This window comes from Hypoxylon trugodes (assembly GCF_022578975.1).
Source record: "Hypoxylon trugodes strain CBS 135444 unplaced genomic scaffold F4822scaffold_3, whole genome shotgun sequence".
NCBI classification, from domain to species: Eukaryota; Fungi; Ascomycota; class Sordariomycetes; order Xylariales; family Hypoxylaceae; genus Hypoxylon; species Hypoxylon trugodes.
Window position 1 is genome coordinate 3,839,018 of NW_026250018.1, and position 16,583 is coordinate 3,855,600.

Genomic DNA, 16,583 nt, shown 5'->3' on the forward strand with positions numbered 1-16,583 from the left:
TCAAGTATAGGGGATTACGCTAGCACAATAAGGGAGCCCCGGACTTAATGAAGTCTATCGGCTCTAGGGAGCAGGCTGAGAGAGGATATATTTAGATTGGTTATATCATCCACGGCGAATATCCATTCGATGAAAGTAAGTCCCGCTTGATACCACATTTAAAGCCGTAAACCCGCAGGAATAGCGAATAACGGCCTTTCAAGGATCTGACTACATGTGCAAAAGAGCCAGAAAACGTGACCGGATTAATTAGTCAAGCTATTATAAACCGGGCAGGTCCTCTCTAAAAGGATCGTTTTCTGGCTGAACTTCCTTATTTGGACCCAGTTAGAAAGGCGACGAGCATTGCTGAATATCTGTGATGCATTAGGTTATCTGATAAGTTTTCGACTCGGACTGATATTGAGAGGACACTCACGTGGCTCCCGCAACGAATAGCTCAGACGTCTTCGCATTCGCTACCACAGAGAGAGCTAGGACGAATATCAAGCAAGCAATCATAGCGACACAAATCCTTGCCGTAGTATTCACGATGAAAACCGAAATTACCACAGGTATATAAAGCATGAAAAGGAGGAGTAGTGTGATCATGAACCTGGAGACATTTCCCAATACAGTCGCCGAGAAAATATGAATACGAGAGTCTCGGGAGACGCCTTGGTGGTGCAGGGTCTAGTACTTCGTCAGCCAGCCACGTACGCACAGTATGCAACCGCGGGTCGGACTACTATACCCTTTTTGCCCACTTCGATATCCAAATGAGACTATCCTCCACCAAATCCTGAAGAGTGGGGTTTGTAGAGTCTTTGTCTATTGGTCCGACAGCTACAAGATCCTCCTGCCAAAGGTAGGCAGCCTCGCTCCTTGGGATTTGTCCTGTGGTTTGTATCCAATTCTGGACATTCTCTGCATCTCGTTCTCGGACCGCATGTCTTTGCAGCGACTTCTCCACTCGGTCTAAGGTTAAATCTGCTTCTCGTCAAATTTATGACATCCCTTATTGGTCTGGGCCGCTGCAACTGAGCAGTGATTGGATGGGAAATTTAGTGGTGTTACCATATTCTGCCAAGCTACGTTCAATCTGTGCCATTAACTGTGTGCGCTCGCCGTTTCTATCTTCCCTTAAGCTACCGCGAAAGAAGGCGAATGTCGAATCGGAATCGAGCCTTGAGAGCCGTTCCTCTGACCGTACTAGCTCATCCTGCTTGCTTAGCAATAGACGGGCGCGCAGATTCGGGAAGTTGCGAAAAACTTGAAAGGATGGATGGAGGCTGAGAAGAGCCGCAAAACGTGGGTATCCAGGTAGATGATCCTCAACTATTAAATTGCAATAGGGTTATCACTCCCGTGCTTTATTCCTCTGAAGGACTCCATATCTACTCAACACACATTATATGAGAGTACTTACTCTTTGTACGTTGGGAATCATTGAGAGATCGTCGACTCCTCCTGGAGCTTGACGCAACCGAATGCGGAAGGTTGTGCTGTGGTGTCGCCATAGTAAGAAAAACTTAGGATCCACCATATCTCCTGACCATCTCATTCTTATATTAATTTCGAAACGCTTCCGGACTTGATTTTGTCGCCTTGGTGATATGATGCGAACGGGTCCCGCGGCAGCCTGGTAGGTAAGCCCAGGTGGCGACGCATATAACAGCTGAGTACCTATTCTGCTACCTCAAGATTACCCACACGGTATGCCTCACTTTTTCGACTGCGACCGCTCCTGTAATAGGTTACAGTATCTACATGATATATATCTTAGTAATCTATATCGCAAGCCCCAAATTAATCGCGGAAGAAACTACTTACGTGAATGAAATATTTCCGGTATTATGACAAATAAAAATTGCAACATGGACGGCGGCCGCCCGCGAATCGATAAGGGAGACGTTGTAGAACCCCATTGCTAAAAGATTTCGGAGAGATGAGCTAAATAACATTGCAGAGTAAATTCTGGGCCCATGATCAAGTGTACCTGATCGATGGCAGGGGCCTTGTTGGTCCATACAAGATTCTTGCTGTCGTTCGGACAAAAGTCTACACTCTCTGTACGCTGCAAGGACAGCCCGTCGGGAACGACGCAGAATACGCTGAGAGCCAACTTCAGGCAGCATGACGGATAAAAGCTAGGGGCCTATCACCCGGAGGGTTTCGGCTTACGGGCTCCCGTGGGGGTGTATTTATGGCGGACCAGTGAATATTATATGACCGTCGTAATCCTTCGGAAATTCCGTCACTTACTCAGTATCATTAATATTAGCAATCCCCATATTCTAACGGTCCTTTATCTAAATAGAGTAAAGTATCCTTCAGCATCTGACGGTTTGCACATTCAAAATTAAATGACATACAATATGGGTATATCCGCCTCACCTCACACTGTACACTCAAATGATACATTAAGTCCACCACATCCTCACAACTTCTCCTTCGAAGCAAGACTCTTAGTATTCGACCTCCACGTCGCCGTCTTGCGATTCATCTCAGGAATAACATATTCACGATGTCGCTCCGTCTTAACAGACTCCCAGAAGTCGTATCCACGTTCGCGTCGACGACGCATCTCTTCTTCTCTTGCTTGTTTCTGTTCCCGTTCTTGTTTTCGCTGTCGCGCGGCTTCGGATCCTATATCCTCGATTTCGGATGCCATTCGTTGGAGCCCGTTCTTCGTCAATTTGAATGATGCCTTGAAGAATACTTGTACGCGGCTGCTGTAGGCCGCGGCGAGTGTGCCACCGATTAGTACGGCTGAGGCAGGGACTGTTGTTTTCGTTAGTTTATGGACTAGTATCTCTTTTAAAAGGAGGACGGGTATGAACATACGTGAAATGGCGCCGATCAGTCCGAGACTAGCAAAGTTGTCGTCTTCGCCGCCCCATTCCTTGGTGTTCATGCCGAACAGACTAGTGAAGAAACTAAGAGGTAGGAATAGCACCGTGAAGGTCGTGAAGATCATGACCGATAGGTTCTGCGAGCTAGCTAGCTCCGTTTGTAGCCGTGACCATCGCGCCTCATCTACTTGTGCTTGGCGCTGCACCATTTCCTGAAGCTTCTCGTACTACAAAATATTCGTTAGTAACTCCGCCTGGAGAATCCTTTACTCCATTACGCTAGGCAAAATTGATGAATCACTCACGTCTTTCTTGGTATTATCCACACGGTCAATCATTTCATTAACCTGTTTCTGGTATTCCTGCAGTCGTCTTAACGCTTCCTCCAAGAACCCACGGCCATTCTCAGTATATTGCTGTAGCTCAGGTTTTTCATAGTTCTCCTTCATCAATGTGATTGTACTTTCTTGCTCCGAGAACAAGTTCTTCATCGTACCAAGCTCATCTTCCATATCTCGCAACTCAAGTAGAACGGATGTATTCTCGCGATTTTCGTGTTCGGCTCGCTCTAGTTCTCGCTTATGTCGCTGCTTAATGGTTTCGGTTCGACTAGCTTCGAAGTCTTCGGAGTCGGAGTCGTCCATCTTGTCTACGAACGTCTGCATTCGGAATCGTTTGAGTGACGAAGTCATCCTCTCAGTCTAGGAATAGTTAGCAACACCACAGGCGCTTCAACAACAAGGCAGTACGTACGAGTATTCCAAGAGCCTCTTCAAAAATGCGGAAGATGTCAAGATCGGGGTGCGACGTCCGATCCAACAGAACCGTGACAGCATGCAACGTTACAAAAGCAGCAAGATCCAGTGCATTATCGCAACGGCCACTCAGGTCTCCGTTCAACTCGTTATAGATACTATTTCTTAGATCTGCCTGTTGGAATAGAGGGCCTTCTGTCGGATGGGATTCGCGTTTCGGGAAGAAAGTCGTCAACGTCGCTAATTCGGTGTCAGTTTACAATATCAACCCTCGTGGACGCTCGCGAGCCAAAACTTACTCATATTAACCGCCCAAAGCCACAATTGATCCACCATCAGAACATTTCCGTCAAGTAACTCGTCCTCCAATTTAGAGTCATCTTTCATTTTGCGGTTCGCCCCATCTACGTTCCTATATGCGCCGGGTTTGCGAATGAACTGGGTAAACGGAAGCGTGGCCTTCTCTTTCGTAAGCTTATACAGCATCTGCTCGTCGTCTCGCGCATATGTATCTCGGAGAGCCGGATATCCGTATTGATCTAGCGTCCTTCGCGTATTAAGAGGTGGGTCGTGTCCGATGTACTCCCAAATCACTCGCGAGTCTAGCGATTCAAGTTCTGAAATATCTTTCGGGACCGGTCTTGCTCTGCCATGTTCCGCCCTTCGTTTAAGAATATTACGGCGTCGCACAATATTTAAGTAGGTGTCATAGTGGAGATATGGCATGTATAGGTAGAGGTGAGTTGGGGTCATTGCTGGGCTACGACTTCTCTCGGACCCGGTTGGAGATAGGGGGCGTGGGGAACCTGCTTCTCCGGGAACGAATGCACACCCCGGCTTGACATACGAAGCATATAGATTCGTATGGCGACCTTGAATATGCTTGTTGACCCAATTTTCATTGCTGAGAAGCTTGGCATAACTCTGACCTTGGGTTTCAGAGAGCTTATCGAAGATTTTCTGGACGAAGTTAGTGAATTTTCGGCTGTGATCAATATGACAGTACTCACCTTGACCCAGTGGGGATTATTAAACGGCAGATGGAGCCACATGAACTTCCTCCTGGATGGATCCGGTCGGGAAAAGCCTGCTGTCGCATCATGTAACACCGAAGCACGACTACCACGATCTCGTCTCCCACGACCCTCTGCGCCAGGGTCACCGGCCTCCGCTGCAACATCAGTGGGCTCGGAATTCGTCGTCCTTACAGTTTCGCTACTGCCCCTACCAGGCGGTAGATGAAATCCGGCTGCTGAGAGAGCAGGAATAGTCAGACCTCGGCTTCTCGGCGCAACCATAGGAACAGGTTCCGTTGATGCGCCAGAAATAGACGGCCGAGAAGCATGGCTTGTAACAACAATCTCAGGTGACTGACCACGAGCCTGTTCGTTCACAGGGCTCTCCGGTGAAATATTAGGCTGAACACTACCTAGAATCCTCTGGCCAACATCACTCAGGATCCCGAGTGCACTCACTACCGGTGATGGGCCTGATAGCGGACGTCGCGACGGAGATAATAACCCTCGGTGCCTCCTTGATGCTACAGTATTCATTCGCTCCTGTAAGCACTTCTCTGGTCCTTTTTCGAGGAAGTCCTTCAGAACGTGTTTGGAAATATACAACCTAATGTCATGGCCCGTAGCCTCGCTATCAGGGTCCTCATAGAAACCAACCAACTCGAGCTTTACCTTCTCACTGAGTCTTAGTGGCGTATGGACGAAATTTGCGGTCAATTCCTCCGCTTTTCGCGCCGCCGTGCCCAAGTCCGCCAAGAATGAATGCATCGTTCGGATATTCAAGTGCCCGAACGAAGCGCAGTGAGCATGATCGCTTTCGAGGGATAGCGCCTGTTCACCCCGGCTGCCCACCAGTCCTGACTTGATCGAGGTTAACGGGGCGCTGAAATGAACTTCGTCGAAATCGGATCCGCCGAATCCAGATAGCTGCGAGTCGAAGGTTTCGTAAAAAGTCCAAATACGCATCTCACTAGAAATATCCATGAATTGGTCGTGTATCTCTAGCAGCGATCTGTTCCCTAGTTTAAGTTGGCGTGCAAGGGACCTAGGTAGAGGCCTCTGTAGATATAATAAGTGCTGTATACTCTCTCGCAGGTGAGGCATCGACATGTAACTGGACCCTCGATGGGGCGTGGCTAGAGCGCGTGGTCAGTTGCTGAGATCAAGTTACACAACGACTTGGGGACTGCTTACCAAAGAAAGCTATGCCATGACAATCATAAACCAGAGGTCTCAGGTCAGGGTCCAAGCTCGCTTTTACCAAAGCCAACTTCGCGACTAAACCACCAATACTATGACATATGAAGAAGAGAGGACGAGCTTTAGTCAAATCCGAGCGCATCTTCACCAGTTGATCCAAAAGGTCGTCGGCCGCCGAGTCAAGCGTCATACCCTCTGCTAGTTCGCGATGACGATACAGCATCACCCTCGCCGTGCTGATTTCTTTTCGAATGCCATGCCGTATCCATAGATGATTCGCTTTACCCAGGTTGGGACTTATAGTGGGCGATAGGACACTGCTTCCTGGCAACTCCTTGACCGTCGGGTACTTGTCCAACTCCGTCGACTCCGGAAAGCCAAAGTAGCCGTCTTTGAGAGGATCCCGAGCCCATGTTTCGATGGGAGAAGCGCCAACGCAGGGAACAGCGATAATGTCAACGTCGGTCTTATTATAGCCATGTCCGTCGATATCACCATCAACCACCGCGAACCCTGGCTCCGGATCCCAATGCCAGACACTGCTACTGATGGACTTTTCGTTCTCAATACCATCGCCATAATCAGAACCCTCGCTCCGCGCCGGATGGTCGTTAATGGCAGCCTCTGATCCACCTGCCTCACTGGCGCTAGGGCGCGTCGCCTCTTGAAGGTCCATCTGGGCCTCGAGTCTCAGGCTACCTAGATCCTCGCCTGCGACTGTAGACATATTAGCGCGAACAAAATCCTCGACTCCGCAACTCGGACTAGCTCTCGTTCACGATCGCGCGAAACGCGGATGTTTTTAAGCGCGTGTAGTACCGTTGGAATCGCATCGGATACTATGTTGCAACAACTCAAATGTCGCAACATATGAACTTACATACAAGAATCTCTCGCAAAAAGGAGATGCAGATGACGAAAAACAGACGTTACTTGCCGAATAAAATAAGGATTCACACGGTTACATTTATGATGACTCCCTACTTCCCACCCACCATGGTAGGTATTTGCATGTCAGCTGCGGCTCTGCACCCATCGAGATTTGTTCCCCGGACTCGTGAAGGGGAACGGATGGGTTCTTATTGGTTGAGCCAGACGAGGCATGGTGGCTTGGGGGGCTGTAAGCAGTAAGATGAGGATCCTCAGCTGACGACCGGGGGTGTCTTATGAAATACTAGTTGGGCGGCTATTACGGCATGTTATCTTGTGGTCTGTGCTTTCTACGTATCATCGGAAGGCAAATATTATTTATGAATAGTCCTGCGTACATCGTGAGATTTTAATTTGCACAACTCCAACATAATCATGGTCAGACAGTCCACATTAAAACCAAGAGCTCTCCGTTTTAATATTTAATGATGAGTCGTGTTCATTATTTTAAGAGCCTTGAAGGCAACCATTATATAATCTAGGTATACAGTAACATCCTCGGGCATCTTCCTCGATCTTCCCAAGCCTTCTCTTCCTCTTTTTGTTTCAGTCCGGTGCGGGGAACTCGATTGGTGGCGTCCAATACTTAGGCATTCGGCTCAATTGATGCAGAAGAGATTAAATATCTCTGAATGATTAAGACCAGTCATAATGACGAGATTTAATGGCATTCATGGTATTGTTGATAAATGTGCAGTTGTGGCGGTTGGTATCATCATTCAGTGAAGTCAGTAGGGCGCCTTGCTGCCCTTCGGCGAAAGTTGCAGCCATCGGATAAGCACCTATCATTTTTCCCATAACCTCTCCACATCCCTCATCGTACCCCGACATCTCTCAACGAATTCATCAGTCGTAAGCTCTTCCGCAGTAGTATATTTCGCTCTCAACACCTTCTCAACAACCCTTCTCGCCCCCGCCACACCCTCCGGGCACGAAAGCTCCCATTTCTCCCCATCCCTAATATTAAACAGCATAATCCGAGGCAGACTAGGCGAGCCATGTTTCACAGCCCATAAATAAGCGTATGTACACGCCTGCACAACATATAAAAGTGAAAGCTTCGCCACGAATTTGATCTCCCAGAGACATGCGCCAGTATCTTCCCCTTCGGATTCCGTGTCTGTGGCATACACGATAATATCTGCGCGGCCCCCAATTCTAGTCCTCTGTGGTTTATTTTGAGAATCCGTTACCTCGAAACGATTGACCTCTAGTTTACTCTCAAATTCTAGTCGTCCGGATGTATGAAGTTGCTCCTTAAGACGCTGGACAGCTCGGTGGAGTAAGTCCGGGTTTAACCAGTCGAATTTATGATTTTCCATTTGAACCTGCCGTGACCTATACCCCGATACTCTCGCTTCGTACGCGCAAGCCGCGCGGCAGAGCCATGTTATTTGGTCGTGCTTATCACCTGGAATATGTATATCATCTCGATCGTCGAATTCAAGAGTAACGAGTTTCTGCCGGATAGCATATTCGTAAGCAGCGACGACCACGAGGCCGTTAATGTCGCTTACTGCTTCATATAGCTTCTTATCTGGGTCGGTGAGTATCTTGTCAGGCGCGTTAATACACTGGCCCTCTGGCAGAGGGGGCGAGAGTTTCATAATATTGACATGAGAATCGACGATGGCAGTTAAAACTTCGTCGCGAACATGTCGCGACATATCAGAAACCATTACCCCTCTAGGAAGAGTTAAATCGAGTTTTCGAGGACGGCCAATACGTTTCTGGCGTTTCATTTTGGTATCCGAGATATTGATATACTCCGCTGCTTGCTTAAGCTTAGGAACGGATGTGAAAGGCATTGGTGGTTCCTTGCAGTCATGTAGGATGACAAGTTGCTTGATAGCACGTGTAAGAGCAACAAAGATAGTATTCGGGCACCTATCATCCGCAAGGTTTCGCCCGATGTGTTTGAAGTAGCCAGCATCAGCCCCATACACGATAACGAGATCTCGTTCATTTCCCTTGAATTGGTGATAAGTAGAAACACAGATTTTCCCACTGATGACTTGATCATCTAAAGGTATTTCATCCGAGATTGAAACCGCTACCGGGATTCGATATTGTTCAGAAAGTAAATTCGTAAAGTTAGCAAGCGGTCCCCGTCGCCCTCCCTCGCGAATCGAGGGGGCCAGGATAGCTGTTCGTTCCGGTCCATAACGGCGAATCAAAGGCACCAACTCCTCGGCCAGCTTATCTACCTCGAAGAGATTCGCGCACATATATAATGGTTTCGGTCCATCGTGTGTACCGGTCAGGTACTTCTCACCGCCAAGGAAAACGTCATTAACAAAACCGGCAGTTTCACGCGATAACCGGAAGCTTTTGCTGAGAGGTAAAGGGGTCCATTTGGACAGTGAAAGAGCAGACATTATACACGGCGAGAGACTAAGAAAGCGAGAATCAGCTCCTCTAAAGTCGTATATAGCTTGTCGCTCATCTCCCAGAACCACAATTTTGGGGGTGCAACCGCCTATAGCACGTCTTACGGCCAATATAAATGAGCAGCTTAGCCAGAAAAGGTCGTCGGTGCAGTCTTGCATCTCGTCTAATATCACGATATCATAACGTTTATTGTTCCAAATCGGTCTCTCGCCTTTCCTTCGGAGGTTCTGTATGATGGTATCGGTGTGAGCGACTGTTGAAAACAACTTCCCCGCCATTCCGTGAAATGTGAAGACATCGCATGTAGTATAACGCTTTAGTCGGCGTTCAGTCTCGAGTTGCAACCTCTTCGAATATGTAACGACTGCTATATTTTTGTTGGGATTAGCGGCCACGATAGCTTCAGCAGTAGCAGTCTTTCCAGCGCCGGGCCTTGCAGATACGACAACATTTTGGACTCGAGATAGTTTAATAATATTTTCTTGTTCAGAAGAAGGAGTAAAAGCCCGAGCTACCCGATATTTGCGTATAAAGGCGGTATTGATCTAGACTGAATGTTAGTTAAAGCCGATATGAGAGTTGGGAACATTTAGGTACCGCTAGGCTGAAAATAGTCCTCGGTTTCCTGAATGTGCGAAGACCGATGAGCAGGACGATACGCATGGCACTGGCAATTTGTTGCGCATATTTCCACAAAGTAACTTTTCCAATGTCCGAAAAGAAATTTCAAGGGTAATCCCATTCTAATTGCTAATTGGGTCATACGCGGATTAGCGGGTTAAATGGCTGACGTCACGACGAATCAATCGATGTATAGGCGCATCAACGGGCGCATACTTGTCGAAGCTCAAAACTCTATTGGAAAATGAAGCTATTCCCAGCATGATCACTGCCGCTTCTTTTCAAACAAGCCCATATCACACACAAAGTCGTAAATATAGACCTAAAATCAGGTATATGGCCAGTAAATAATGTTCTAGATTCTTATATGAACTTCCGGCAATAGTACTCTCATCTAAACCATCATGCAATAATGCCAGATGCTGTATATGTACCTTCTTATAATACACCAGGGTCGGATTGGCAGGGGTGAAGGTAGGTCGGGTGGTCAGTTTAGGGAAATCGATGCTGAATTCGATTGCACTGCCAACCAGCACACATCATCTCAATCAACCCTTCACTTCCATCCCCCCTTCCCAGCCCCGCGTTTCCTCTTCTTCGAATTCACCTACGTCTCAGCCCTCGGCGGACTAGGCTTAGGCGGCGGCATCTCGCCCCCAGGCCCGGAAGCTTTCAAATTAGCCTCCTCAGCCGCCTTCCTCTTCCTATAATCCCTCATACGCCGAGCCCTCGCCGCCCTAGCAGCATCCAAACTTTCCTTCCTCCTAGCAATCTTATCCTCCCTCTCCGCACGCATCTCCAACAAAATCGCCTTCGCCTTTCTACGTCTATGTTTCATAGCCGTTCTCCGACTTCCCGTCTTCCTTTTCGCCGTCCTAACCAAAGTTCCCAACCTCCAACTCTCTTCCGCGTAGGCGTAAGAGCCATCTTGACGTAATCGAATAATACGTTCGTCGCGGGGGTGCGGTTTACGGCCGTATCCCTGTCGCACGATTTGGTTCGGGATGCCGGAGGAGGAAAGCTCGGGTTCGGGGGCTGGGGGAAGGATGGGTGAGGCGGTCATGTTGAGGCGGCGCTTGCGCATGGCGTGTTGCGGGTAGGGGAGTGTGTCTTCTTTGTTGAAGACCACGCCGATGTATTGACGTTTCGGGTGTTTTGCGGGGTCGCGGTAGTATTTGACGTAGCCTGTGGCGAGGGCGAAGATGGTGTGGTCTCGACCCATGCCGCAGTTCTCGCCGGGGTGCCATTTTGAGCCACGTTGTTTGTAGATGATATTGCCAGGAATTACGTAGGTGTCTGGTTTCGTCTTCTGTCAGTCTTTATCCTTACTTTTGTCGCTAATACAGGATTCTCGAAGGTTGGCAAATACGGTGGAATCGAGGTAGGCTAAACGAAATGAGGGAAGAAACATACCACCACTCTTCTTAGCACCCAATTTCTTCGGAATAGTACTCGTATCCCTTATTCTATACGCTCCCTGAGCCTTAACAGTAGCATGTCTCCGACCCTCAACCGCCACACTATTCGCCCCCACACTCAATTGCCCCAATGCCTCTCTCAACTGTCGTATCGTCGTAGTACACGCCGGTCTCGTCAAACTCGAAGCAGCAGCCACTAAAGGCCGCTGCAATTGGGCGATCCTCATGGCTGCGATTATCGTAGTCGTTCTTGTAAAGAAAGTAGAAATTTGGTGGAGCTTCAATTATGATAATCGCAAAATTTCGGCTTAGTCATCCACATTTTTAGCGCGGAGTGGAGGACCGGGGTGCCGGGGGCCGTTCTGATAACGATAAGACTTGGAAATGTTGCCAGCATAGCGATTTCTAAAGGCATAGCATCATTTACATCTCACTATTTCTTGAATAAAACAAGAGAGCCCCGACATACAGCTTCTTCAATTGCAATACCATAGTTAACTCGTCTTACAATACTATACAAATCAGTCAAATATCGCACGATTTTGCATTAATAGCGAGAAAACCGCAAAAATGCACACCCCCCTCGCAACCCTCGCAACCCTCCTAACCCTCCTCTCCATTCTCACCCTCACCACCGCGCAATTCGGATTCTTCGACCAAATGTTCGGCGGCGGCCAACAAGCGCAGCAACGTCAACAACCCCAAAACGTACCAAGCGACTCCTCCATCTACCGCTCCAACTTCGACCGCATGCACTGCGACAATTACCTATGTCCAGACACCTTAGGTACGTAATATAAGGCTGACTGCATGTTGCATTCAGCTCCCTTTTCGCCTCCATTGCGGTGTACATATTCCCACCAGGGAAACGATTAGAATGAATGGCAAGCTGATGATAGTATCATTGCATATAGCCTGCGTTCACTTCCCCCATCATTGCCCTTGTGCTTGGCCCGCTCACGAGGATAAGTTTGAGATGGGTGAGGGTCACCGGATATGTGTCTCGAAGGGTGGATTCAAGCCTGGTGAGGCTGCACGAAAAGTCGAACTCGCTCGGAAGGGATTGCTATGAATTATCGAGATGTCAAGCTCTGAAATGGTCTCGAGGGAGGAAAAGGAATAATATCGAATTGCTTGTACGGCGTTATAGATACCGCTTAGACTGAGTATCAAAGTAGAATATCATTGTAAACTCGGGCACCTCGATTCGACAATGTCAGTCTGTCCATCAAATCTAATCAAATGACGTATTAGTGAATGTTCTCATTGATTTTGAAGACAATAGTCCTCATGGCAAAGCGTCTATAGCTATAACTACAACCCCGATTGATTGATTGAATGAACCATCCGTCACCTCCCGTGCCGATGACAGTATTCGCACATCCACCAACACCAAACTGATCTAATGCGCCCGTGGTTGTAAGAAGACAAAATGAGGAAGGCTTTCCATCCGGCCTGTAACTCCATTCCAGCATGCATATATCGTCCGTCATTGCGCTAATAACCATCCCCATACCTTAGTTACCCGAACCTCTTTAGAAACCGGTCGTGAAGGAATTTGTAACCCCTTCACACTTATTCCCTAGTCGCCAGCGCCGACTCTAGCACCGTTAATGGTAGGCATAGGCGGGACTTCTTCATCGTCCTCGATTTCATCAAGTGTTTCGGGATGGCCGAGGAACTTAGCAACATCCTTCATTTCGTAGTGCTTCTTTCGCAGCGCTTCGAACTTCTTGTGCTTCTCACGCTCCTCGGGAGTTAATCCGAGGAACTCGTTCTCCGCATCATGTAGTGGTGTGGCGTCTTCGTCACTAACATGGACCTTGCTCTGCTTGCGCTCGGATCCAAATCCATCCTCGGGGATTTCCTCTTCAGGCTCACCGAGCGATAACCCGGGAATCTCCTCCTTGCGCGAGTTCTCGCCATCAAGCATTTCGTCGTCATCATCTTCCGATGGCTCGTAATGCCGCGCATACGGAGTCTTCGGTTCAGTGATTTTCATTGTAGAAGTACGTTCTTGCTCGGTCAAGTAGAGGTTTGCTTCGTCCCATTTTAAGCGCTGATTATTATCAAGCACAATTTGTTCGGGATTGATTAAAGGAGTGCGCGACGATTGGCGGCGTGATCCGGGAGGGCGGCTTGCAGCACTTGAAGAGCGGCGGTGGCCGGCGTTGGATTGTGTGTTGATGATAGTAAGTTCCTTCTCCGATAGGTCTTGTTCCTTAATCGGGGATGCGGGGGGTGGCGATTTTTGGAATGAGTTCTTTAAGATACCTACACAATAATAAATCAATTAGTCCGGCGTTTATTATCACTCGTAAAGGTGCGCGAAACCTAAGGGGAATAGCAGGTGGACTGGGTAGATGGCAAAGTATGACGTACCTCTGGGGCGCTTAACCTCAGGACCCGGAGGAATATGCGTTGTCTTGGGGCTCATTTGTACAGCCGCCATTCTGGATGTCCTGATTGAATACGTGTTGGGCGAGTGTCGATAATGTAGATTGGGAAAGAAAAAGCAAAGTCGAGTCAAGTCAATCAGTTGGAAAAGAAAACCGAATGACTCAATGAGGAAGTAACACAAGCTTGTATAATGTTCAAGACAAGTTTGTGAGATATTCCCGAGGTGACTGGGTGATCAGAAAAAGGGAGTATGGGGTATGTATTGTTGATATTCTTCAGGGTGGACCAAGTGGAAACCTGGAGAAGAATGACCTAGTGCGTTGGAATAGTAACAATAGTAGGGTGGATAGTCAGACTAGTGTAAGAGGTGTAGGCTAGAAAGTAGGCTGGAAGTGGGCAAAAGTAGGTAGTTTAGTTGGCAGATTTGTGGAGGTTTCAAGGTTGGGAAAATCGTCGGACGAGCGCGGGGAAAAAAAGAAATAAAATAAAAGTAGGCTAGGACCCTGCAGCGGAAATAGTGGGCCCTTCCGGGTCTTGTCTCCCTGTCTTGTTCTCCCTGTATCGCTCTCGTGGTGTCGTAGGCTGCGTAGGTGGTGTCCCCCTCCCTATGTGTCGCCTAGGTGCCTATGTGCCTATGTGGTGGCCGATGTGGTGCTTGTGATTGAATGGGTCGGGTATGCTGATCGTTGATGACGATTGCTGCTGATTGCGTACCGATGGGTCTAGCTCTTGGTCTTTTTGGTCCTTTTCTTTGGATCCTTTCTTTCTGGGGTTTCTTTCGGGTCTGATCCTGGTAGATTTGGCTTGGTCTGGAAGTGGACTAATATGTATGTACGTATGAAATTATGTATGTAGGTAGGTAAGGTAGTTCAGTTCGTTCGACAAGAAGAATGGGGAAGTTGGACTTTATGGGATGCGATGGTAGGTTAGGTATATCTTGGGTATGTACCTAATGTAATGTACGTGTATGTGAGTGTATGTGTGAGTGTGTCTGGTGTGTATGCGAGGTTTGTGGTATGTAAGGTATATAAAAAATAGTGGATAGGAAGTATATGAAAGAAGTCGTATGTACTATTGGATTAAAATTCTTTATTAAGGTGGTACTTGATGTTATGCTTCGCAGTTTTTGCTTGTCGCCTGTCTAATGGTCGCAAAGAAAACAATTTAATGGTGGGTGGTGTTGTTGCCAATGTCGTGTGTCTATCTGTCTCACTTGGTGGGGAGACCCTGTGATTTGTTAAGTAGGGGTGCCCGGGGTGAAGAGATAGAAATCGTATCGTATTGTACCGATCGAGGACAGCATGAAGAAATCGAGGCCAAGTTATTATGACGAGGGATTGGAAGCTACCTTAAGTGAGGTGAGATGAGGTGATGCCACCGTTCCGTTGCTTTAGAAAAAGTTGACTAGTCAATTAGAACATCGAATCAGATCTATCGTGTTGCTCTGGTGAAAGAGAAGAAAAATAGAAAAATAAAATAAAGCTACAAATAGTGCTTGCTATACGAATAGACAGCGACAGAAGACAGCTGCATTAGCCCAACAAATTCTTCGATTCTTCCTTCTATAATAATCCAGTTGTTACCTTTTTTCACTGCATTAGTAGGCACATTCTGTGTACTCGTGCCTCGTTACAGTACATGTGCGTTGGTATTATAGTGTACACATAAAGTTGTATTAGCCCTGTATCGTTGTCGCCCTCGTCTGCTACAGAAGGTCCTTCTATATCCATAGAAGGTGCAGCAGAAAAGTTCAGGTGCAGGATACTTAGCCTTCGCCCGTACAGAAAATATGGAGTCGGCGGCTTGGTTCTTGCGCTGTGTTTTGTGCAGAGTACCCATTGTTTTGCACCGGCGAAGCACGAGCCTCTTCTGCGGACCGCTTCAACAGGGTATAAATCACCCCACCTCTCTCGTAACTTTGAGTTGTCATTCTAACATTTGACTTTTTGAGTACCTATTTTATAAGCGACATTACACCACCGAATGAAGTATTTGCCTTGTTTTACCCAAGTACAGATACATTGTATGCGTTGTGCTCCGTAAAAATTTGCCAGCTCCCTTGCTCTTCTAAGCCCAGTTCAGCTTAGGGCTCAAGCTTTCCTCTCTTTCTTAGATCCACGGATGCTTCCCGAAACAATTTTGAAGCGGTAAACCTGACATCATTCCTTTTTTTTTCGCCCTCGGTCGTCTCCCAAGTGACCTCATGATGCCTTTTGTGTTTTAATTTCTTTCTCGAGTTCGGTCGGCGCCGCTAACTTCGTGTTGAGTTACGAAAGTTAAGCGATGAGGCAATGAAGAAATGAACAAAATATCTTTTTATAGAGATCTTTGTAGTACGGCATTTTTATTTTCGAGGACATTTCGAAATTCGAGTTATCATTTATTTTATTTATTTGACATTTTAATTATCACATGTATTTTTTCTCTCTCTTTCCTCAGTTTCCTAAACCACCTACCTTTTTAAGTCAATTTTTTTTACTCTTTCAAATTGATCCTTCTTCATTATCATCGCTACTATCACCACTATCGCCATCGTAATCGATGATGCATGCGAATAGATTCCTATCTATCCACCTACGCATATACATACATAACGCACGAACACAGCACATTGCATCGCCCAATCCGCGAATTGCCTTGCCTCTCTATGTGCGACAAAGATCCTTCCCATTGAGCCGGGTGTGCGGAACCCCTATCTATCTAGATTCATCATCGTCTAATGAGAATTTTGCCATTTGTTGTCTTTTTTTTCGTTCCCTCGTTCCTCTAATCAGATTTTTTATTTCTTGCTCTGCCGCTCTACACGCTCGGAAGCTCCTCTCCTTGTTCTCTCTAGCTAAAAATAAGGAGAATAGGGTAAGGTGTGTGTAAGATAATCAGGGGTCTCAAGAATGAGGGGTGATGATGAGTGGTAGGTAGGTAGGTAACATCGTATCTAAAATATGTAGTAGTGGTTGGCAGCGGGTTGGTGTGGTGTCGTTGGTAATAGTGGTGATTGAAACAAATTGATTATCTCTC

At 47.3% G+C, this 16,583-nt stretch overlaps 7 protein-coding genes across 7 annotated transcripts; 2 read left to right on the forward strand and 5 right to left on the reverse strand.

Annotated features, from left to right (window-relative positions):
• Positions 1-313: 313 nt before the first annotated feature.
• On the reverse strand, positions 314-1,499 carry F4822DRAFT_427484 (uncharacterized protein; the record flags this gene model as incomplete). The annotated part of the gene is made up of 5 exons (XM_051460748.1): positions 314-356; positions 419-672; positions 734-969; positions 1,057-1,317; positions 1,409-1,499. The coding sequence occupies 5 exons, from the start codon at positions 1,497-1,499 to the stop codon at positions 314-316; spliced, it is 885 nt and encodes a 294-aa protein (XP_051317402.1).
• A 357-nt stretch (positions 1,500-1,856) lies between these two features.
• Positions 1,857-2,119, forward strand: F4822DRAFT_427485 (uncharacterized protein; the record flags this gene model as incomplete). The annotated part of the gene is made up of 2 exons (XM_051460749.1): positions 1,857-1,895; positions 1,949-2,119. The coding sequence occupies 2 exons, from the start codon at positions 1,857-1,859 to the stop codon at positions 2,117-2,119; spliced, it is 210 nt and encodes a 69-aa protein (XP_051317403.1).
• A 300-nt stretch (positions 2,120-2,419) lies between these two features.
• On the reverse strand, positions 2,420-6,532 carry F4822DRAFT_427486 (uncharacterized protein; the record flags this gene model as incomplete). The annotated part of the gene is made up of 7 exons (XM_051460750.1): positions 2,420-2,763; positions 2,827-3,061; positions 3,140-3,535; positions 3,588-3,829; positions 3,889-4,549; positions 4,600-5,741; positions 5,800-6,532. The coding sequence occupies 7 exons, from the start codon at positions 6,530-6,532 to the stop codon at positions 2,420-2,422; spliced, it is 3,753 nt and encodes a 1,250-aa protein (XP_051317404.1).
• Positions 6,533-7,105: 573 nt separating this feature from the next.
• F4822DRAFT_191865 (P-loop containing nucleoside triphosphate hydrolase protein) lies at positions 7,106-9,847 on the reverse strand. Its single transcript, XM_051453571.1, has 2 exons — positions 9,724-9,847; positions 7,106-9,671 (listed from the first exon to the last, which is right to left on the reverse strand). The coding sequence occupies exons 1-2, from the start codon at positions 9,787-9,789 to the stop codon at positions 7,521-7,523; spliced, it is 2,217 nt and encodes a 738-aa protein (XP_051317405.1). The 5' UTR covers positions 9,790-9,847; the 3' UTR covers positions 7,106-7,520.
• A 150-nt stretch (positions 9,848-9,997) lies between these two features.
• Positions 9,998-11,441, reverse strand: F4822DRAFT_397336 (ribosomal L27 protein-domain-containing protein). The gene is made up of 2 exons (XM_051457608.1): positions 11,161-11,441; positions 9,998-11,043 (listed from the first exon to the last, which is right to left on the reverse strand). Exons 1-2 carry the CDS (start codon positions 11,390-11,392, stop codon positions 10,355-10,357), a joined length of 921 nt encoding a protein of 306 aa, XP_051317406.1. The 5' UTR covers positions 11,393-11,441; the 3' UTR covers positions 9,998-10,354.
• Positions 11,442-11,580: 139 nt separating this feature from the next.
• Positions 11,581-12,492, forward strand: F4822DRAFT_191883 (uncharacterized protein). Its single transcript, XM_051453572.1, has 2 exons — positions 11,581-11,952; positions 12,080-12,492. Exons 1-2 carry the CDS (start codon positions 11,736-11,738, stop codon positions 12,235-12,237), a joined length of 375 nt encoding a protein of 124 aa, XP_051317407.1. The 5' UTR covers positions 11,581-11,735; the 3' UTR covers positions 12,238-12,492.
• Positions 12,493-12,747: 255 nt separating this feature from the next.
• Positions 12,748-13,617, reverse strand: F4822DRAFT_427490 (uncharacterized protein; the record flags this gene model as incomplete). The annotated part of the gene is made up of 2 exons (XM_051460751.1): positions 12,748-13,439; positions 13,548-13,617. 2 exons carry the CDS (start codon positions 13,615-13,617, stop codon positions 12,748-12,750), a joined length of 762 nt encoding a protein of 253 aa, XP_051317408.1.
• Positions 13,618-16,583: the final 2,966 nt, after the last annotated feature.

Bases quoted from the DNA above. Each gene is read 5' to 3' on its own strand.
- F4822DRAFT_191865 (XM_051453571.1), bottom strand. From the start codon at position 9,789: ATGCGTATCGTCCTGCTCATCGGTCTTCGCACATTCAGGAAACCGAGG. The intron at 9,672-9,723 runs GTACCTAAATGT...CATTCAGTCTAG, and splicing joins GGACTATTTTCAGCCTAGCG to ATCAATACCGCCTTTATACG.
- F4822DRAFT_397336 (XM_051457608.1), bottom strand. From the start codon at position 11,392: ATGAGGATCGCCCAATTGCAGCGGCCTTTAGTGGCTGCTGCTTCGAGT. The intron at 11,044-11,160 runs GTATGTTTCTTC...AGACGAAACCAG, and splicing joins GGGTGCTAAGAAGAGTGGTG to ACACCTACGTAATTCCTGGC.
- F4822DRAFT_191883 (XM_051453572.1), top strand. From the start codon at position 11,736: ATGCACACCCCCCTCGCAACCCTCGCAACCCTCCTAACCCTCCTCTCC. The intron at 11,953-12,079 runs GTACGTAATATA...CATTGCATATAG, and splicing joins CCTATGTCCAGACACCTTAG to CCTGCGTTCACTTCCCCCAT.